Below are 23,372 nucleotides of genomic sequence, written 5' to 3'. Positions count from 1 at the left end.
TTTGCCTCGGGTTTTTGAGTCATGTCAATCCATGTGTGATTGTCCCAGTCAGACAGGTAAACACTAGGCTAGCCTACAGGCCAAGGCAGCTGCAGTAGTATGTATGTTTACTGATCATCTCTCAGGTAATTTGTCCCCGATGCAGTACCGTAGCACTCTTCGGGGTAGGGAGTGGGAAGAGAGAGAAAAAAAAGGAGTAGAGAGGAAGGGTGTTGTGTGTGTGTGTGTATAGATGCACACTTGCTGTAAAGGGACGTCATAGCCGATCACACAGACGAACAGGGCTAACGTTACCAAAACATGGCGATTAAATAGTTTATGGACTGTATGTCGGGAAATTACTTGGATGTTATCAACTATACTCTTAACTAAAGTATATATTTAGAAGTACGTAACCAGCTCAAATTCGTACAATTGGATCCGTACAGAAACTGCATTTTTCACCGTCGGTACAAGCAGTGTAAGGCGCGATCTGTGTCAACGCGAAAGGAGTGAAAGTTTGTGTTCAGATAACGAATGTCGGACATTCGACGTAGCTAGCTGGCTACATATGATCTACTGACCGCGCCATTTGCTTGCAACGTCATTTGTGGAACATTAAGTCTCTGCAGGACGCGAATTACGGCCAGCTAGAATGCAAGCTTATTATAAATAAATGTTATTTTTGATTTGTGCGTGGATAGCTAGCTAGATAACGTTAACAGCTCTGCTGCAGACCACCTTCGTATTATTGCGCTGTTATTATTTAGCCAACAGCTAGCTACCTAGCCAGGTAACTTAGCTAGCTACTTATTCTAACTTTTGTTTAATCTCACAAACATAATTGTATTGTGTAGTTAAACATTCAAAGTATATGTAGATGACCACCTCGTTCGAATTGTCATGCAACATATACGTATTAATATTGCCAAAATGAACGCATAGAGTGCAGCACAATATTGGGTCTCTAACGCAATGGGACTAGCTTGCTAGCGAACTGCATTTCGCCTTGACGATTTTGCGTCTGGTTGTTTATGTTAGCAAGTCAAGTCTCATAAGGTACCCCCATATCTGTCTGCGCGGGACCTGACAGTGCAGGACACCGCTAAATTAAACATTGGGCCACCTGGATTTTCTACCCGCTGCTACTTTTTTAAACTAATTTACTACTTTTGCCAGTATGTCCGAAAACGCCCCCACACGAAGCTTGGATGACATCGACCTCGCAGCTTTGAGGGTAAGTACAGCGCGTGCCAAAGCTTCATTGATGATTGTCATTTTTGGAAACTTACGAGTACTTTTCAGTTTTGATGAGCTTCCATCTAGCAAACGTTCTATTTAGGTTAAATGGCCAGTTGTGGGTAAAACATGTGTTTTAGCTTTGACTGACGATAATCTTATTAGCAAGCAAGCACTATTAGTATTTGCTGAGGGAGAGGCAGTACAGACACGCCTAGCGCCTAAACTGATGACGTTTGTCGCGCAGCGAGAGTCGAGTGGAGACGTACGGGTTCAGTCAGTCGTCCAAAACTGTCCACGCCAAACTTGGTGCAAAACCACGCCCACGAGAAACATAGCAACATTTAAAACCGCGCTGATTGGTCAGAGTTCGGTTGTTCACTGTGACGAAGTAAAGGCGCGCGAGAGACGGAGGAAGTAGAGACAGAATCCCCACCAAAACATTTCCAGCCTTACCTTGCTTTTCCCGAATTTGTGTAGGAAGTTGCATTGAACTATGTCGATTTTTTTGTGTGAGTGATTACAGCCAGTCTGACTGACCAGATGGATAGCATCAACATCATGGATAGTTGCGTTGTTTTTGGAGGTAGGTAAACTGTGCAGAGTTTTATTAAATTTTTGTTATTTGAATGCTCGGCAGACAAGTGTTATCAATCAAATGTATTTATAAAGCCCTTTTTACATCAGCCAATGTCACAAAGTGCTATACGGAAACACAGCCTAAAACAGCAAGCAATGCAGATGTAGAATCACATGTGCAGGACTTACTCCCTAGAATGCAGGAACCTAGGAAGAAACCTAGAGAGGAACCAGGCTCTAAGGGGTGGCCAGTCCTCTTCTGGCTGTGCCGGTGGAGATTATAACAGTACAAGAAACTATCATTTCGAAAACAAAACATGAATTCTTTCAGTGAAATACAAGACCGTTCCGTATTTTATCGAACAGGTGGCAAACCTAAGTCTAAATATTGCACAACCTTCAAAGTTATGTCATAATTATGTAAAATTTTGGCAAATGAATTACGTTCTTTGTTAGGAAGAAATGGTCTTCACACAGTTCTCAACGAGCCAGGCGTTCCAAACTGCTGCATATACCCTGACGCGAATGCGCTTTTGTTAAATCATCACCCGTTTGGCGAAGTAGGCTGTGATTCGATGACAAATTAACAGGCACCGCATTGATTATATGCAATGCAGAACAAGCTAGTTAATCTAGTAATATCATCAACCATGTGTAGTTAACTAGTGATTATGTTAATATTGATTATTTTTTATAAGATAAGTTTAATGCTAGCTAGCAACTTACCTTGGCTCCTTGCTGCACTCACGGAACAGATGGTCAGCCTGCCACGCAGTCTCCTCGTGGATTGCAATATAATCGACGTCCAATAATGCAGATTACCGATTGTTATGAAAACTTGAAATCGTCTCTAATTAATCGACCGTGCCGATTATTCGGTCGACCTCTACTCTCCACGGTTCTGAAACACATCAGTGCGCTGTTGAATTGGTGCCTTTTCCTACAGCTTTTCCTTGTGCATAATAACAAAGTTAACCAGTATATTGGTGTTGAGAACAATGCAGGGGAGGCAGCAGCAGAATGAGATGAGAACACAGCCCTTGCCTTATTTTCTAAGAAAAGTGAGGAGAGCGGAAACCCAAACTTAATTAGGTCTATAATCCATAGCCTAACTGTTAAATGTGCCTGTCTTTATGAATCATCAATATATCTACAGAAATAAGACAACCTGCTTCTGTTGCCTGTTTGAGTGTTTGTTTAATAGCCTACTGATTCCGTGAACACCAACCCTCACACAATGACATATCAAGTCAACAATACATTTTTTTTGCTTAGCTGTGATAAAGGCTTTGCACTTCTTTTTTTTCATTAGAACAGACTCTGGTAATATTTATAATTTATTTAGTGTTTACACTTCCAAATTGTCAATAATTATAATAATAACACTCATTTTTCTTGATCTCATTATTATAATAATAATTGTCATTATCATTAGTAGGCTTAGTATAGAAGCCTTGTATAACCACATTGAGCTGTAGGTCTAAGAGCGCATCCTGTTTAGTCTTAATACCGTAACTTACTTAGGCCTTTATTTCAATACTTCTATAGGCTACTGTATCAATCATTCATTCATTAATGTCATCACACAGCATTATGAGTCTTTCATGATTTGAAATGCAATCAAGCGTTTTAGTTTTAAAATAAAGCAAGCCTAGAATAATTAGCTTAAACAAGAATAAACCGTTCCATTTAGAAAATTGCATTCACGAATGAATGCTACTGTTTTAAGTCTGCTGTAATGAAGGCTTAACAAATTTTTTTTACAACAGACTCTCTAGTATGCTTATACATTATTTAGTGTTTACATTGTTCAAAACAATCAGAGAAATTATATTGTAATCTATACAGCACCTGTTTGACACACACAATATGCACACAGTGCTTGCTCCTTACCTTCTTTTTCTTGATCTCCAGTATTTTCCACAACTAGTCACATTTATTCCACACATCTGACTTTCCCTTTACCTCCTAAGCAACCTGTAAATATTCCCCTTTTTTTAGTTTATTTGTCATGTCCTCTGCATCCATTTGACTGTCACATTCAGAGTTTGTTATAACAAATTTATTGATGTGGGGCGATTTCGGGAGCCATCAGCCACTAAATAATATAATAGGACCCGTAGGAAAGGTTTTCATCTTTAGCACACAATCTGTTGGTACTATACGATTAGAATGGTTAAAAATGTATGTAAAATAGCACAATTTTAAAAATATATGGCCCATGGAAACCAACTGAGGGTGGTCTATGGTGATAGGTGGGATGGGCTGAGAATGGCTAAGGGGTGGGGTTAAAGAGCTTATGTTTGGTAATTTATTATTATGTGATTGCTTTATATAAAAGTACCATGTACAGTACCAGTTAAAAGCTTAGACACACCTGCTCATTCAAGGGGTTTTCTTTATTTTTACTTTTTTTTTGCATTGTAGATTAATAGTGACAATATCAAAACCATGAACTAACACACATGGAATCATGTAGTAAACAAAAAAGTGTTAAGAAAATCTACTTTGGGTGGCTACTTTGAAGAATCTCAAATGTATTTTGATTTGTTTAACACTTTTTTGCTTACTGCATGATTCCATATGTGTTATTTCATAGTTTTGATGTCGTCACTATTATTCTACAATGTAGAAAATAGTCAAAACAAAAACCCTTGAATGAGTAGGGGTGTCCAAACTTTTGACTGGTACTGGACATACATGGGCAATATTGATGGAACTTATTTGGCAGATATTGTGCTTTTCAATCTAATTCTGGCTAAGGGTGGGATAATGTGGATTTGATTGGATAGAGCTTGAGCTGTCTGATAATTGAGATTTGTTTGACAGTATTTGGTGAAATGACGGAAAAATACATGTACTTTCAGAATTGTTTGGCGACCTGCTTGTAGCTTGCAATCAACCTGTTGGAGACCCCTGATCTAGCTTCTTCCATCTCTTTACTGCGGCGAGCAAGAGCGAAGTATACGCTGCCCCGTGTTGTTGGCTTGCAGCGCAAAATCTCCACCATTGAGCAGGGTAGACTGTAACACGGTGACATCCAGTTGGTTACTACCAATAATATTACAAATGATTTATTGTGTAGGCTGCAATCCTACTCTAAATAAAACAAAGTGGGGTGGAACAAGTTGGACATGGTGACTAGGGCTGTTACAGTGACTTTATTATTATTACGAGTCATGAAGGCAGTCAAATTCCACGTGACTGTTTAGTCACGGTAATTAGGCTTCTCCAAGCTCTGATGCTGCTGATGGTCATTAGTAGCCTACCAAACGTGCTAACTGCTTGGAACTCAGCACTCCATGGTCTCTCTAACCACTCTGACATCAATGCAAATGTAATCGAAAATCTAATCAAACACTTAATGAGAGCCCATGAGCTCATGTTGTGCAACATTTCAATAGGCTTTGCAATTGCTTGAGGCCTATTATATTTATTTCTCAACTTCCCTAATATTAAGCACATTGCTTATCTTTACAACAGCAGTATAGCCTACTTGACTGGCATGAAAATGAACCACGGGAAAAGTGCCCTCCATTCACTATTTTAGTGCATAGATGTATTTTTTCCCCTGCCCCTGTTTTCGAGACAGGTGCCTGATTAATGGTCCATTCTAAATCAAAACAAATTTCACACATTATTTAGTATATGTAAAGACACGATTAAATCAAGAATAGTCTGATGGGTAACAATATTAGCCTATCACTTGTGAATGATACATAATCACTTGTGAATGATACATAATCACTTGTGAATGATACATAATCACTTGTGGATGGTGCCCCGCATAAGGCAAGAAACAATGCCTTTTTTGTGCAACTTTTTTGAATCATAGTCATGCACCTCATGTAGCCTCGTCCATAGGCCTATATGTTTTGATAAGGTTTGTATCACAACTAAAGATGCCAAATAACTTCTTAAAATTAAGCACATTAAGCCACTTTACAACGGGTGTAGAGCCTAACTGGCATACATAAGTAGTGCGTGAGTTTCAAGTTTGTAGAAGGTAATTTTCACCATAAAAATGCACCTTCATAATAAAAGCATTACATGCATAATCACATTTGCGGTCACTTTTGATAATGGTGTTTTCCCGCTAATGGAACATTTGTGCTTATAGCCTACCGCTGTGTGCAAATTGCTGCGCTTATAATGTGAAGAAATAAACTATTAGGTCATCAACATTGCGTCAAACATTTTTGGGGATGCTAGTGGATGTATTCATTTGGGATCCATCGCATCCCACAACTGTCCCAGACTTTGTTTGGAATATTTATTTGTTTGGAATACTTTTGTACTATGGAGATATTAGATCTTAGTGCTTTTTCTGTTTGTTAGGCCGACTCATCTTGTTGGCTGAAAAAGTAAATGTGGACAGTTCTTCCAATATCTTCAATATGCACCTCGGAATTGGATAAGGACGTGCGCAGCTGCATCGCCGATGTGTCTGTCTTCACTTGTAGCCTGTGAGAAAGACCTGATCACGTGATGAAGAGCCATGTGAGTGAGAGGTGCTTCGGAGCATGCAGCACCCAGGGAGGAGTGGGTGTTGTATGCTATAATTATTATATTTAGCCCAAGGGTACAACGGCCACTAGCCGCAAAAGGCATGGATTTTTTTAGTGGGCATTACGGCCACACAAAGGGGATGCCGCCTGGAAATTCAAGGCATTATCAAGTGCTTGTCAAATTGGGAATGGGAGACTGATGAAGTGTGTACAGCCTGTGTAAAAAAATAACATAAAGGATAAACAAATCCAGATTTTCAGTCGCTGACTTTCCACGACCAGATACCTTTTAAGGTATCTGTAAAATGAGATGAATTTGTAATGTGGGCCATCATTTGAGGTTGGCCATTCTAATACCATGATCTGGTGTCAGTATATCATCAAACAAATACTAAGGAGCATCTAACAGGGTGGAGTATAGTTAGATAAAGGGACATTTTAATATCTCTCACCAACACACTCTAGCAATTTCAGTACAACGAGTTACAGACCAGACCTCTCCAGGCAATGCTATTTAATTCTCCATTTTTTAGAGAGGGCTCTGAGAGGGATGATTCACTTGAGCTTATTGTTTGATAGCTGTCCTTATAACACCCACTCTGCCTGCTGCACATTACACACACACATAAACACACACATTCACATAGCAAGTAGAACCTACAGTAGGCTAGTAATAGTGCATGACAATGACTTCTCTTTATGCAGAAGACTCAGATTATAGTGGTGTAGTTAGTAGAATAGGCTAAATTCTTCATGACTCCGCATCAGAAAATGTCAGGTGGTCTGACAAGTGTCAACACACATTGAATCGACGCTTACCTTCAACTCCCAAATCTGTTCTAGGCTATTTGTTGACCGACCGGCCCCCTTACAGACACCGTTGTTGTGTTTCTTATTTGACGTTTTGGTAGTGTGAGTCTAAAGGCCTCATTATTTGTGGTTGTGATGGGCTTACTTGTCCAGGGAGAGAGAGATGGTTTTCTCTAGGTAAGTACACAGACATTAGGCGAGTCTTCTGACACACAAAGATCCAACAGCATTGTCAATGGATGGAGTTTGTACTTCTGCACCCAAGTTAAGTTGACGGAAGTGAAGTTACCAGTTGGTCCACAGTGTGTTGCTCTGTCTGTGATCAGTGTTGACAGTTTGTTGCTGGTACAGCCCTCTGCACTCCTTAGCTTTAATACAGCTCCACCCTCCCCCTCAATCTCTTTTCCTTCCCTCTCTTCTCACTCTGCGTTGGACGTGGGCGATGCTGCCATCTCTCTCTCCTCCCTCTGGATGATTGCATTAGCCTCCTCTATTCCATCGTTCCCTGTCATTTCATTCATTTCCCCTATTTTGAACACTTGTACTCAAGAGCTTTTACTCCAACCATTTTGTCAGTCTGTTGATCCTGCTTCTCCTGCTCCTAGTGCTCCTCTTACACACAGCATGGATGCACTAATTGGACCGTTTGTCATTCCCACTGTTTATTTCATATTTTTCTCTCAAACCCTTAGCCCTAATGCTCACATCTATGTATGTATGTATGCCTCAGTCTCTTGTACACCTCTCTCACCTCTCCCTGTATGATTCTCTCTGTTAATTAAAGACAAACACTGGAAAAAGTCAGGAATTGACAGACCCATTATTGAAACAATATGAAAGCAGGATGGTCACGCTGTACATTTCCAACCTAAACCAGCAGCAGGTCCACCGCCCAAAGATCCTACACAGGCCATATTGAATCACATGGTGAAAGTGGAACTGGGTGTGTCTCTTTTTTTTTTTCATGGAAAAAAAGCAATGACTTATTTTAATATTTCGTTTGAAGTAGCCATAATGAACGTCACCTGTGTTTTTTATCTTATGGTGGGGAAATACATAGAAAAGTCAATTACTCCCTTCCCTATAACAAAAGTTGGATGATGTCTAGCTTTTATGTGGCTCAAAACATCTCAATATCTCTCTGACCTCCTTATTTGTGGGGTCAAGGCCTACAGTGCCTTCAAAAAGTATTCATACCCCATAACACTCACTCATGTCATGAAGTGCTTTGAGAAGGTAGTCAAGTATCATATCACCTCCACCTTACCTGTCACCATAGACCCACTTCAATTTGCTTACCGCCCCAATAGATCCACAGATGATGCAATCGCCATCACACTGCACACTGCCCTATCCCTTCTGGGCAAGAGGAATACCTATGTAAGAATGCTGTTCATTGACTATAGCTCAGCATTCAACACCATAGTACCCTCCAAGCTCATCATTAAGCTAGAGGCCCTGGGTCTCAACCCCGCTCTGTGCAATTAGGTCCTGGAACTCCTGACGGGCCACCCCCAGGTGGTGAAGATCCACTTCGCTGATCCTCAACACGGGCTCCACAAGGGTGTGTGCTCAGCTCCCTCCTGTACTCCTTGTTCACCAATGACTGCGTGGCCATGCACGCTTCCAACTCAATCATCAAGTTTGCAGACGACACAACAGTTGTAGGCTTGATTACCAACAACGACGAGACAGCCTACAGGGAGGAGGTGAGGGCACTCAGTGTGGTGTCAGCAAAACAACCTCTCACTCAATGTCAACAAAACAAAGGAGATGATTGTGGGCTTCAGGAAACAGCAGAGGGAGCACCCCCCTATCCACATCGATGGGACAGCAGTGGAGAAGGTGGACAATTTTGACTTCCTCTGCTTACGCATCACGGACAAACTGAAATGGTCCATCCACAGAGACCATATGGTGAAGAAGGCACAACAGCGCCTCTTCCCTCATAAGGCTGAAGAAATATGGCTTGTCACCTAAAACCCTCACAAACTTTTACAGATGCACAATTGAGAGCATCCTGTCGGGCTGTATCACCGCCTGGTACGGCAACTGCACCACCCACAACAGCAAGGCTCTCGAGAGGGTAGTGCGGTCTGCACAACGCATCAACGGGGCAAACTACCTGCCCTCCAGGACACCTACAGCACCCGATGTCAACGGAAGGCCAAAATAATCATCAATGACAACAACTACCCGAGCTACTGCTTGTTCACCCCGCTACCACCCAGAAGGCGAGGTCAATACAGGTACATCAAAGCTGGGACCGAGAGACTGAAAAACAGCTTCTATCTCAAGGCCACCAGACTTTTAAACAGCCATCGCTAACACATACAGACTTGAAATCATTGGCCACTTTAATAAATGGATCTCTAGTCACTTTAAAATGTTTACGTATCTTGCATTACTCATCTCATATGTGTATACTGTCCTTTATACCATCTGTTGCATCTTGCCTGTGCAGTTCTGTCATTGCTCATCCATATATTTACATGTTAATATTCAAATCCTTTACTTAGATTTGTGTGTTTATGTAGTTGTGGAATTGTTAGATTACGTTAGATATTGCTGCACTGTCGTAACTAGATGCACAAGCATTTCACTACACTCGCAATAACATCTGCGAACCCATGTGAATGTTACCAATAAAATTTGATTTGATTTGATACCCCTTTACCTATTCCACATTTGGTTCTATTACAGCCGGAATCTATTTTATTAAATATATTTATTTTCTCTCACACATGTACACACAGTACCCCATAATGACAAAATGAGATATTTTTGCAAATCTATTGAAATCTATTAAATGTTGGCAGCGATTGCAGCTGTGAGTCTTTCTGGGTAAGTCTCTAAGAGCTTTTCACACCTGGATTGTGCAACATTTAGCCATTTTTTTTATTATTCTTTTTTTTAAATTCAACCTCTGTCAAATTGGTTGTTGATCATTCCTAGACAACCATTTTCAAATCTTGCCATAGATTTACATCAAAGCTGTGTTGTATTGGATTTGCCACAAACATAACACTTTGTATTCAAGACAAAAAGTTCATTGCTTTGATATGTTTTTTTGCAGTATTACTTTGTGCCTTGTTGCAAACAGGATGCATGTTTTGGAATATTTTTTATTATGCTTCCCTTTCACTCTGTCAATTAGGTTAGTATTTTGGATGAACTACAATGTTGTTGATCAATCCTCATAAAGTCACCATTGGCCTTACAATGAAGTCCCTGAGTGCTTTCCTTCCTCTCCAAAGGATGTATCTTTGTAGTGACTGGCTGTATTGATACGTCATCCAAAGTGTAGTTAATAACTTTACCATGTTCAATGTCTTTAAAAAGTTTTTAGCCATCTACTAATAGGTGCCCTTCTTTGTGAGGCATTGGACAATCTTACAGGTCTTTGTGGTTGATTCTGTATTTGAAATTCACTGCTCGACTGAGGGACCTTACAATTATCTGTATGTGTGGGGTACAGAGATGAACATGTTAACACTATTATTGCACACAGTGAGTCCATGCAACTTATTATGTGACTTTTTAAGGACATTTTTACTCCTGAGCTTATTTAGGTTTGTCATAACAAAGAGGTTGAATAGTTATTGACCCGAGACATTTCAGCTTTTCATTTTTTCATAATTTGTTAAAATCACAAAAAATATCATTCCACTTTGACTGTGTGTGTGTGGGGTCCAGTGACAAATCACAATTGAATCAATTTTAAATTCAGGCTGTAACACAACCAAATTTGGAAAAAGTAGAGGTGTATGAATACTTTCTGAAAGCACTCCATGTGCTCACCATGTCTGTCTCGGCATCTTGTCTCCAAGTCCGTCTGGCCTGGTGGTCTGTTGTGTCTCTGTCTGACAATCTTAATGAATCTGTCCATCTTTTTTCCAGGACCCAGCAGGGATCTTTGAGCTGGTGGAGGTGGTTGGCAATGGGACCTATGGACAGGTGTACAAGGTAAGACAAGACATATGGATGGGGCTTGGATCAGCAATCCAGCGTAGGTGAGAGACACTGAACCACCGAGACAATTTAAGCTTATATTGATGCTGTCTGAGTGTCTCCCCTTATCAAACCCTCGTTGTGGTAGTAAATCTGAGATTAGGCCAGATTAATGCAGCTGTGCTGGACCACGCTGAGGCTGTCAGTCTGAGGAGCCGAGAAGACTGGTAGTAGTAATGAGAAGATGGAGAGAACTGAAAAGTAGACATGAAGAGAAAATGATGTGGTGAAACATACAGCATAATCACTCTCAAAACAGATTAAACCAGGGCAGAGTTCCTTTAACTATTAGAGAATTTTTGCTCAAAGTTAAGATGTGTTTTTAGAGCTGACATCTGCTGTCCTAGCCTTCAGTTTCTTGTTTTGATTGATTGACCAGTTAAGACAGGGGTTCTCAAACCTTTTGGTGTCTGGAACCCCTTTTGTGATAGCAAATTAATCATTGACCCCCTCATAATCATAACACAACTCGAGTGAGATAAAAATAGCATACAACAAGTTCTACTATGACTTTGGCAGGGCATGACTGGACAAACCAAGTCTCGGGCCCTTGGAAGGAACTTTTTTTTAGCAACGTTTTCGAAAATAGTATTTGGCCGTTTTCAAGCTCCCCCCCCCCCCCCCCCGCAAACATTTTTAGGGGAATACAATAAGTATTAAGTAAAAAAAGGTGTAATTGGTGAAGTACTATGAATACCAATATCCCTATGAGCCTCCCAGGCCCATTGCCCACCCAGGGTTAAGAACATACATTTTGATTAGGAGCTATATGTCATATTTTTGCATTGTAATTTCAGAAAATGTCCTTAATATACCTACAGTAATAGTGGAATGATGGTGTTTCACAATATTTCCCCCCCAAAATGCTATTGGGTACACACATAATTGCATTCTAATGATGCATCCTTCTTATTGGTGTGTGTCTTCTAGCCCCAGTCAATTTGAAAAAGAGACAACCCATCTTTTGTTGACCAATAAGAAGGCTGCACCATTTTGTCTGTGCCCAAGAAGATTTTTTGTGGAAAAAAATCTGTGAAACACTATCATTCCACTATTACTGTAGATATATTGAAGACATTTTCTGAAATTACAATGCAAAAATATGACATAGTACCTTTTAATATTATTGTATTGTATTACAGTGTATATACTTATTCCATGGATCCCTTGGCCAAAATTAGTTTAATCTGTTCATTAGTTTAATCTGTTAGTACTATTCATAAAAAAAGCAATGAAAAAAATATATATCTATATTTATTTTGAGATCTGGCCGCCTGCAGTACCTCCGCAGACACCACTTTAAGAGCCCCTGAATTAAGATGATCAAGTTTACTCTGCCTTTATTCAGGGGCGTCATGTTAAGACGGGCCAGCTGGCTGCCATCAAGGTAATGGACGTGACAGAGGAAGAAGAGGAAGAGATCAAGGCTGAGATCAACATGCTGAAGAAGTACAGCCATCACCGCAATATTGCCACCTACTACGGAGCTTTCGTCAAGAAGAGCCCACCTGGACATGATGACCATCTCTGGGTCAGTGTGATGGCTGTTGTCCCTGTCTGGTGGTATAATCTGAGGGAGAGCTTCATTATTTAATGGGTTGTCTCTGATATCCATGAATGGCTTAATGCACAGAAACAATATTATGATTACTGCAGGAAGCATTATTTATTACAGTGAACATTGCAGTCTGTCTGTGTATTTATGTGTGCTAAGTTCCATCCTTTCTGTATAGCTGGTGATGGAGTTCTGTGGGGCGGGCTCCGTGACAGACCTAGTGAAGAACACCAAGGGTAACTCTCTGAAGGAGGACTGGATCGCTTACATCTGCAGAGAAATCCTCAGGGTGAGAAACCACACTGCACCCAACCGTAGAACCATTACACAACAGTCTTTAGGCCAAGCACCCACGTAAATACCTACAGTGGAAAAGCACCATTACAGACTCCCTCCAGAGGGCGTCGAACCCCTGACTGAACTCTGACCACTCTTTGATACCCAGGGCCTCTCGCACCTCCACCAACACAAGGTCATCCACAGAGACATCAAAGGACAGAACGTGCTGCTGACGGAGAACGCAGAGGTCAAACTCGGTGAGAGGATGGATGCTAAACTGTTCATGTGTTTGCTCTGCTGCTTCCTGTGTGTTATCTACATGGTTTATATGTACAGTGTGTGGGGTTGTTGTGATGAATATGTAATCCTGAGCACTATACTATCAATCTAGTTTGAGGAGGTAACTTTGGTCAACTCTGAGTTCAACTCAGGATAACCGGGACCACAAAATTGGCTCACCTTTTAGCCAGGTACATTTCTATGGCAATGAATCCTTCAAATGTAATCTGGTCCGCGGCAGGCTAACTCAGGGCCAACTACATTTATACTGAATGTAGTGTCTGAGCGGCGAGTTAAGGACAAATTAAATCAGATTCCCTCCCTCTCAGATTACGTCATCATCCCCTTCACCTGAACAGCTTCTACCCCCAAGCCATAAGACTGATACGTAGTTAGGTACAGTGGGGCAAAAAAGTATTTAGTCAGCCACCAATTGTGCAAGTTCTCCCACTTAAAAAGATGAGAGGCCTGTCATTTTCATCATAGGTACACTTAAACTATGACAGACAAAATGAGAGAAAAAAAATCCAGAAAATCACATTTTAGGATTTTTAATGAATGTATTTGCAAATTATGGTGGAAAATAAGTATTTGGTCAATAACAAAAATGTATCTCAATACTTTGTTATATACCCTTTGTTGGCAATGACAGAGGTCAAACGTTTTCTGTAAGTCTTCACAAGGTTTTCACACACTGCTGCTGGTATTTTGGCCCATTCCTCCATGCAGATCTCCTCTAGAGCAGTGATGTTTTGGGGCTGTTGCTGGGCAACATGGACTTTCAACTCCCTCCAAAGATTTTCTATGGGGTTGAGATCTGGAGACTGGCTAGGCCACTCCAGGACCTTGAAATGCTTCTTACGAAGCCACTCCTTCGTTGCCCGGGCGGTGTGTTTGGGATCATTGTCATGCTGAAAGACCCAGCCATGTTTCATCTTCAATGGCCTTGCTGATGGAAGGAGGTTTTCACTCAAAATCTCACGATACATGGCCCCATTCATTCTTTCCTTTAAACAGCCCCAAAGCATGATGTTTCCACCCCCATGCTTCACAGTAGGTATGGTGTTCTTTGGATGCAACTCAGCATTCTTTGTCCTCCAAACACGACGAGTTGAGTTTTTACCATTTTTTTAAATTTTGGTTTCATCTGACCATATGACATTCTCCCAATCTTCTTCTGGATCATCCAAATGCTCTCTAGCAAACTTCAGACGGGCCTGGACATGTACTGGCTTAAGCAGGGGAACACGTCTGGCACTGCAGGATTTGAGTCCCTGGCGGTGTAGTGTGTGGTAAGCTTTGTTACTTTGGTCCCAGCTCTCTGCAGGTCATCCACTAGGTCCCCCCGTGTGGTTCTGGGATTTTTGCTCACCGTTTTTGTGATCACTTTGACGCCACGGGGTGAGATCTTGCGTGGAGCCCCAGATCGAGGGAGATTATCAGTGGTCTTGTATGTCTTCCATTTCCTAATAATTGCTCCCACAGTTGATTTCTTCAAAACAAGCTGCTTACCTATTGCACATTCAGTCTTCCCAGCCTGGTGCAGGTCTACAATTTTGTTTCTGGTGTCCTTTGACAGCTCTTTGGTCTTGGCCATAGTGGAGTTTGGAGTGTGACTGTTTGAGGTTGTGGACAGGTGTCTTTTATACTGATAACAAGTTCAAACAGGTGCCATTAATGCAGGTAACACGTGGAGGACAGAGGAGCCTCTTAAAGAAGAAGTTACAGGTCTGTGAGAGCCAGAAATCTTGCTTGTTTGTAGGTGACCAATACTTATTTTCCACCATAATTTGCAAATAAATTCATTAAAAATCCTACAATGTGATTTTCTGGATTTTTTGTCTTCTCATTTTGTCTGTCATAGTTGAAGTGTACCTACAGGCCTTCTCGTCTTTTTAAGTGGGAGAACTTGCACAATTGGTGGCTGACTAAATACTTTTTTGCCCCACTGTATCTATTTAATCAATAGCTACTCGCACAATCTGCATTGACCCTTTTTGCACTCTTTTGACTCATCCAAAAGCTGTTGCAGTTTATCTATCCTATTGACTAGTCACTTTATACCCATCTATATGTTCATGTCTACCTCAATAACCTTGTACCCCTGCACATTGACTTGGTACTGGTACCCTGTGTTTATGCCTTGTGTTATTATTTTTCTATTATTTCTCTTCTTCTCTCTGCATTGTTGGGAAGGGCCCGTAAGTAATTATTTCACTCTTAGTCTAGATATGTTGTTTACGAAGCATGTAACAAATACAATTTGATTACATTTTTATGAATTTGATTTTGATTTGAGGAACACAACGGATTAAATATTTTATTCATCAAACGTGTTTTTGTGTGTAGAGAAATACCTATCACATTGCACATTTAGTAATGACGAATGCACGTCACGCACAGAAACTTTATGACAAATGCACGTCACGCACAGAAACTTTATGACAAATGCACGTCACGCACAGAAACTTTTGTTTCACTTAATACAATTATTTGATCAATAGGAGTGGGGAACAAGGTGCTCATATATTGATAACCACATCAAAACACACCAAAGTAATAAAATAAGGATGCAATTTCTAAAAGTCTCTTTCACACGATAGCCTGCTGAATTTGCAAGATACATTTTCTTTAAATTTAAATGTGGCACTGACTCAATGAAGAGTTTGGCATTCAACTAGCCATGTGCGACATGCACACGCAGTTACAAGCCTGCTAGAGGCAGGCGGTCAAGCAATATCCACCGTTATAGTACGGATGAAGCCTGAGCTGGAATGGGAAGCTAACTGAAGCTGGCTAGCTTTAGAAAACCCTGAGTAGATCTAGCTTGCAGGGGGTATACCCCTCTGCTCTTTGAGCCTGTAAGTTACCCTTCAGTGTGTGTTTACAGCAGCTTTCCTCAGTCTAAACATTGACTCACCCCCAGGCACTCTATGCATTTGTATTATTTCTTTATCTACAACTTAACTAAATCAAGACTTGAAGCAAAGTCAAAAAAGAGAATAGTTGCTAATATTCTACTACTAATACTGACTTCTGTCCTCTCCACTGTGGCCAGTGGACTTTGGGGTGAGTGCTCAGCTGGACAGGACTGTGGGGCGCAGGAACACCTTCATCGGTACGCCTTATTGGATGGCCCCTGAGGTCATCGCCTGTGACGAGAACCCTGACTCCACCTATGACTACAGGGTAATGACCCCTTTCCATCCTAACGTGTGACTATGTTTGTGTTTGAGAGTGGCTACTAATTCTCACTGGTGTGTCCACAGAGTGATATCTGGTCCCTGGGGATCACAGCCATAGAGACGGCAGAGGGAGCTCCTCGTAAGTACAGTACAGTGAGCCCACACACACATCTGACTCCACTTTATTACCCTATTCATCTACAAACACACACACACACACACACAGCCACGAAACAGCTTTATCTCCAGCTCTCAAGAACACATTCCGCATAACATAAACCTGCAGTAGAGAGATTGAATAATCTTCCTCCTGTCTCATTACTGGCCTGTAAATCAAGCCCCGTGTTTAAGAGGTGGCTCATTCACCACTGTGCTGCTCATGTAAGATACGAGGTGGGGGGGGGCTATTGATCTGTGGCGCTAGATTGTCTACTCTATATCAAATCGCAAAGCACTACAGTGCCTTCAGAAAGTATTCGTACCCCTTGACTTATTCCACATTTTGTGTTAGACTGAATTCAAAATGTATAAAATATATTTATGTTCTCACCCATCTACACACAATACCTCATAATGACAGTGAAAATGTTTTTGGAAATTTTAGCTAATTTATTGAAATGAAATGCAGATATCTAATTTACATAATTATTCCCCTTTGCTATGACACTCCAAATTGAGCTTCGGTGCATCCAATTTCCTTTTATCTTCCTTGAGATGTCACTACAACTTCATCCACCTGTGCCAATTCAATAGTTTGGACATGATTTAGAAAGAAACACACCTGTCTATATAAGGTCCTACAGCTGACAGTGCATGTCAGAGCAGAGACTATACCATATACCAAGTTCAAGAAACTGTCTGTAGATCTCAGAGAGAATTATGATGAGGCATATCTGGGGAAGGGTATAAAACAATTACTAGAGTGCTGAAAATCTCCAAGAGCACAGTGGTCTCCATCATTGGGAAATTGAAGAAATATGGTACTACCAACACTGCCTAGAGCTGGCTGTCCAACCAAACTGAGCAACTGGACAAGAAGGAACTTTGTCAGGGGGGGTGACCAAGACCCCAATAACCACTCTGACAGAACTACAGAGTTTTTGGGCTGAGATGGGAGAGCCTGCCAGAAGGACAACTGTCTCTACAGCATTTCACCAAGCTAGGCCCCACCCACTTGGGAGACTGGCCCACCCACTGGGGAGCAAGGCCCAGCTTTTCAGAATTTGTTTTTCCCCACAAAATGGCTTTATTACAGACATGAATACTTGTCATTTTCATCAGCTGTCTGGGTGGCTGGTCTCAGACGATCCCACAGGTGAAGAAGCCTGATCTGGAGTTCCTGGGCTGACGTGGTACATGTAGTCAGTCTATGGTTGTGATGCCGGTTGGACGTAATACCAAAATCTCTAAAACAAGAGGCGGCTTATGGAAGAGAAATTAACATGACATTTTCTGGCAACAGCTCGGTTGGTCATTCCTGCAGTCAGCATGCCAATTGCATGCTCCCTCAACTTGAGACATATGTGGCACTGGGTTGTGTGACACAACTGCACATTCTGAGTGGCCTTTTATTGCCCCCAGCACAAGGTACACCTGTGTAATGATCATGCTGTTTAATGAGCTTGATATGCCACACCAGTCAGGTGGATGGATTATCTTGGCAAAGGAGAAATGCTCACTATCTGGGATGTAAACTAATTTGTTCAGTATAATACATTTTGAATTCAGGCTGTAACACAACAAAATGTTGAATAATTCAAGGGGTATGAATACTTTCTAAAGGCACTGTATCACTTCACACTGCTCCCACTGTAGGCAGCTTTGAAGGGAGGGGGGGGGGTGCCTAACTGAAGGAGTCTCTCTCGGAAGCCTGGTGCTCCTGCTGTTGCTGTACCCACCTAGTATGCATGACATAGCCCATGGGTCGTTCAATGACATTAGTGTTTTTTGTGTCCCTTTTGATATTTTAAGAGTGTGCACAAATATTTAATTTTAAAAGCCTGTGATATTAAATGAAGAGCCCTCTAATATGGACCACATGAAAATGAAGACTTGCTAAAATGAAGCATTTTGACATAACCCTCTGTGCACCCTTTGTGACTTTAACCCATTTCCGTTTCACCATCATTGTAAAGCCCTAGTTATGTTGCATTGACAAGGTCATTTATTATGTATTTACTGTTATTATTGGTTCCTTTTAAGGTCAAATAAAAAAAACTGTACCCTCATTTTAAGGTCAACCCTGTTAAGTGAACTAAATACATTTTAATATGGTGAAACTATTCCTTAAAAAAATATTTTTTATAAATCCAAACAGCATTTTAACATCTTATGCTCAAACCCCAGTGTAAAAGCAGGTGAGCTGGCTCTACTCTTTTTGGCCAAGTTCTGGTGTTTTGTGGTGGAAAACTGAGCATGTCAAGCATAACACGTCAGCCCTGTTATCCATAACACGTCAGCCCTGTTATCCATAACACGTCAGCCCTGTTATCCATAACACGTCAGCCCTGTTATCCATAACACGTCAGCCCTGTTATCCATAACACGTCAGCCCTGTTATCCATAACACGTCAGCCCTGTTATCCATAACACGTCAGCCCTGTTATCCATAACACGTCAGCCCTGTTATCCATAACACGTCAGCCCTGTTATCCATAGCTAGAGGCTAGAAATGTTTTATATTTTTTTTGTTTGTATTATCTTTTACCAGATCTAATGTGTTATTCTTCTACATTCATTTCACATTTCCACAAACTTCAAAGTGTTTCCTTTAAAATGGTATCAGGAATATGCATATCCTTGCTTCAGGTCCTGAGCTACAGGCAGTTAGATTTGGGTATGTCATTTTAGTCAAATATTTTTTTAAAGGGTCCGATCCCTAAAAATAAATCGCCAACCCTGTTACTTTACTTGGCACTTAATAGGCACTTACTATAGTAATTTAGTTTATTTAACCTCTTGAGATGGGAAAACAAATTGGTGTGGTGTGCCGTCATTAATTATGCAACATGGACTTACATTCTCACTAATACTGTGTTAGTTCCTACTGGTTACTGTGGGATACTACTGGCTAATTGTCGTTTTTCAAAACCTTACCAAACCACCCTGTGGTCTGACATGAGCAGACTAGTTTCACTAATTTGAACAAACCGACATACATTCTAGATGTGCAAAACAGGTGAAACGTGCCCGTCTGTCTGTAAAGGTGGTCTGTCTGTACAGGTGTCACTTAAGTTCCCACAGATGCACATACAAAACATATCCAGCACAACCTTCGTATAGAGTAAGGTATGGCCAACTTCAACTGGTCATGTAATCATTGTGTCGTCACAAGGTTCTGAAATAAAACCCACTGAATGCCTTGGGCAGTATCAGAAGTACCGCCAGTGTATGCATTCTAGAATGCCTTTTATTGTTGAGCTGATAACCTAACCAGACAGGTTTTGCTAGCTACGCTGGGAAGACGAGGAGTAACAGTGTTGCTCAAACAAGACAATGGGGCAATAGGTGTGAGGGAACAAAGAAAGGATAACGATTGGGATTAGGAAGACCACAGATATTGACTGGGAGTAGCTAGGTTATTAGTGTCACAATTCTCTGCAAAGAACTATGTGCTCCATTACAAGTGTATACTGTATATATACTACTGGTATTTATACTGTATACTAATACACTACTGGTATTTAAATTCTGTTTTGATTTAAATGCTTGGTGGGTATAATACCAATCCATAATACCTTTTCCCCATACCTCTTGCTCTCCCCCCTCTCTCTCCACCTCCAGCTCTGTGTGATATGCACCCAATGAGAGCTCTGTTCCTCATCCCGAGGAACCCTCCTCCCAAACTCAAGTCCAAGAAGTGGTGAGTGTGCTGTTTAGATTCTGCTGTTGTTTTATCTGAAACATCAGTTTTATTTTAGGACATAGCTATTTTGTCTTGACTCCCCTCACTGCCCTCCATCCCTTCCTTTGCAGTGATAAGATTCCTTCCTTACCCTAGCCCTGCTGCGCTTTACGGAACTATTTACATCCAACACCAGCTGGATTCCTTTCATACACTGGAAGTACAGTGGCATATGAGAAATGTGATCACTAAGACTAAATCAACATTAGGGCAGTGGCGGTCATGACATTTTCTCAGTTGGTTATTGTAATGCAAAAGACTGCCAGTCTCACGGTAATTTACCGTTAATTAACATAAACACGTTTAGTATTTCCAGGCCTCAACACATACAAGCCGCTGATACACGCCTTTGGAACATCTACATTAAAACGTAGTATAATAGTATAATATAGCAATTGAATATACACCAACACAATAAATCCATGATTTATTTTATTCACGTCTAAAGAAACATTATGATATGAGGAAAATGTATTTTCGAAGAACAGAATATGAGTTGGCCTACTGTAGGCATATGTTATTTGGCAATGCTCCTGCTTTAGGCTTGTTCATTTAGCTGACAAGCTATTCTTATGTCCTGTGGCATTATATTATTTTATGTTATAGTAAGAAGAATATAATTGAACTTAGCTGAATAAAGTAGAAAGGATATTTTTACCATTACAGAGCAAGTGCGCATATGAAGTGGCTATGTTGAGCAAGTCCTATGTGCTAGATTTAGAGTGAATTGTCAACTTTAGTTGTGAATGATACAGACCTTTTAGAATGCCTTAGAAATCACAAAATACATGGGCTGCATGACGCTACTATAGGCTATTGATGGTTTGAGAAAGTAGCAAAAACATCTTGAGCTCTGTTCTTTGCCTCAACAGTCAGTTAACATGACCACAATGAATTCTGTAGCCTTTATGTGCTTATTTTGATTATATAAATGCTTCAAAATTCAAAAATTATCTCATAGAACTCTTCTAAGCCTGTGTTTACCACAGGCCTTATTTTTGGTGTTTATCCCCCCAAAAACGATTCTTTCCCCATTAATTCCCCCATAGCAATGGCTGAACGAACCAGAGGTAACTCATTTACATTTTTTAGGACTACAAACTGTGGAGGTCTATTAGTCCAGTAGTCACCAACCGGTCGATATCCAAGGCATTCCTAGTTGATCATCAAACGTTTCTGTACAAAGCCCAATGATAAAAGCCTTGCGTTCCCATGAAAATACCAGTGAAAGATCTACCTAAAGGAGCACTGTTGTACATTGCCACTTTAAATGAATGGACACTGACTGTCTTGCTGTCTCTATTTCACTCTCCCACACACACAGACCTTTCCTGTTCTTCTTCTCTTTTTCTGAACACTCTTCTTGGGATAGTTTCATTCCCAATTACATGTGACCTACATTCCCAATTACATGTGACCTACAGGAGATACCAGGCCTCCTAAAAGTCCCACTCACACCAGCTGTCCCATCTCTGTCCACCAAACAGATGTTACTCATTATCCTCCTCTGCCTCACCTGACTCTGACATTCATTACCCCCCCCTTCAGGTCTAAGAAGTTTATAGATTTTATTGAGGGCTGCCTGGTGAAGACGTACACCAGCCGGCCGTCCACAGAGCAGCTCTTGAAGCACTCATTCATCCGGGACCAGCCCACAGAGCGCCAAGTCCGCATCCAGCTCAAAGACCACATTGACCGCACACGCAAGAAGAGGGGAGAGAAGGGTGAGAGAGGGAAGGGCCGGCCTGAACCTGACTGAGGCCTCTGTAATTTGGGTTGAGCTATTTTGTGTTTTCCATATAATGGTTGTTGGAGGGTGGGGTGTATTTTTGATTGGAGGGTGGGGGTGAGGTGTATTATGGTATGGAGGGTGAGGTGTATTATGGTATGGAGGGTGAGGTGTATTATGGTATGGAGGGTGAGGTGTATTATGGTATGGAGGGTGAGGTGTATTATGGTATGGGGGGTGAGGTGTATTATGGTATGGGGAGTGAGATGTATTATGGTATGGGGAGTGAGGTGTATTATGGTATGGGGGTAAGGGTGGGATGTATTATGGTATAGAGGTTGAGATGTATTATGGTATGGAGGGTGAGGTGTATTATGGTATGGAGAGTGGGATGTATTATGGTATGAAGGGTGAGGGTGGGATGTATTATGATATGGAGGGTGAGAGTGGGATGTATTATGGTATAGAGGTTGAGATGTATTATGGTATGAGGGTAAGGGTGGGATGTATTATGGTATAGAGGTTGAGATGTATTATGGTATGGGGGTAAGGGTGGGATGTATTATGATATGGAGGGTGAGAGTGGGATGTATTATGGTATAGAGGTTGAGATGTATTATGGTATGGGGGTAAGGGTGGGATGTATTATGGTATAGAGGTTGAGATGTATTATGGTATGGGGGTAAGGGTGGGATGTATTATGGTATAGAGGTTGAGATGTATTATGGTATGGAGGGTGAGAGTGGGATGTATTATGGTATGAAGGGTGAGGGTGGGATGTATTATGATATGGAGGGTGAGGGTGGGATGTATTATGGTATGGAGGGTGAGAGTGGGATGTATTATGGTATGGAGGGTGAGGGTGGGATGTATTATGGTATGGAGGGTGAGGGTGGGATGTATTATGGTATGAAGGGTGAGAGTGGGATGTATTATGGTATGGAGGGTGAGAGTGGGATGTATTATGGTATAGAGGTTGAGATGTATTATGGTATGGAGGGTGAGAGTGGGATGTATTATGGTATGGAGGGTGAGAGTGGGATGTATTATGGTATGGAGGGTGAGGGTGGGATGTATTATGGTATGAAGGGTGAGAGTGGGATGTATTATGGTATGGAGGGTGAGAGTGGGATGTATTATGGTATGGAGGGTGAGAGTGGGATGTATTATGGTATGGAGGGTGAGAGTGGGATGTATTATGGTATGGAGGGTGAGAGTGGGATGTATTATGGTATGGAGGGTGAGCGTGGGATGTATTATGGTATGGAGGGTGAGAGTGGGATGTATTATGGTATGGAGGGTGAGAGTGGGATGT

At 41.3% G+C, this 23,372-nt stretch overlaps 1 protein-coding gene across 21 annotated transcripts in view; it reads left to right on the top strand.

The window, feature by feature from the left end:
• The first annotated feature begins 41 nt into the window (after nt 1-41).
• Nucleotides 42-23,372, top strand: part of LOC110533727 (misshapen-like kinase 1) — a 55,840-nt gene continuing 32,509 nt past the window's right edge. For 8 of the 21 annotated variants that reach the window (XM_090186451.1, XM_090186449.1, XM_036990122.2 and 5 more), the window contains exons 1-9: nt 202-1,216; nt 11,016-11,081; nt 12,475-12,657; nt 12,860-12,970; nt 13,127-13,217; nt 16,298-16,428; nt 16,509-16,563; nt 20,208-20,286; nt 21,877-22,052. In XM_090186451.1, the coding sequence (XP_090042577.1) occupies nt 1,160-1,216; nt 11,016-11,081; nt 12,475-12,657; nt 12,860-12,970; nt 13,127-13,217; nt 16,298-16,428; nt 16,509-16,563; nt 20,208-20,286; nt 21,877-22,052 (949 nt within the window). In that variant the 5' untranslated portion in view covers nt 202-1,159. Of the gene's footprint in view, nt 126-201; nt 1,805-11,015; nt 11,082-12,474; nt 12,658-12,859; nt 12,971-13,126; nt 13,218-16,297; nt 16,429-16,508; nt 16,564-20,207; nt 20,287-21,876; nt 22,053-23,372 lie in introns of those variants that run through there. The other 13 variants (XM_090186459.1, XM_090186458.1, XM_090186455.1 and 10 more) reach the window with 4 other exon arrangements.

Source organism: Oncorhynchus mykiss, chromosome 10, assembly GCF_057628025.1.
Source record: "Oncorhynchus mykiss isolate SJ-2025 chromosome 10, ASM5762802v1, whole genome shotgun sequence".
NCBI classification, from domain to species: Eukaryota; Metazoa; Chordata; class Actinopteri; order Salmoniformes; family Salmonidae; genus Oncorhynchus; species Oncorhynchus mykiss.
Note: the sequence above shows the minus strand (reverse complement) of the source record. Positions and strands in the feature narration are given on the sequence as shown.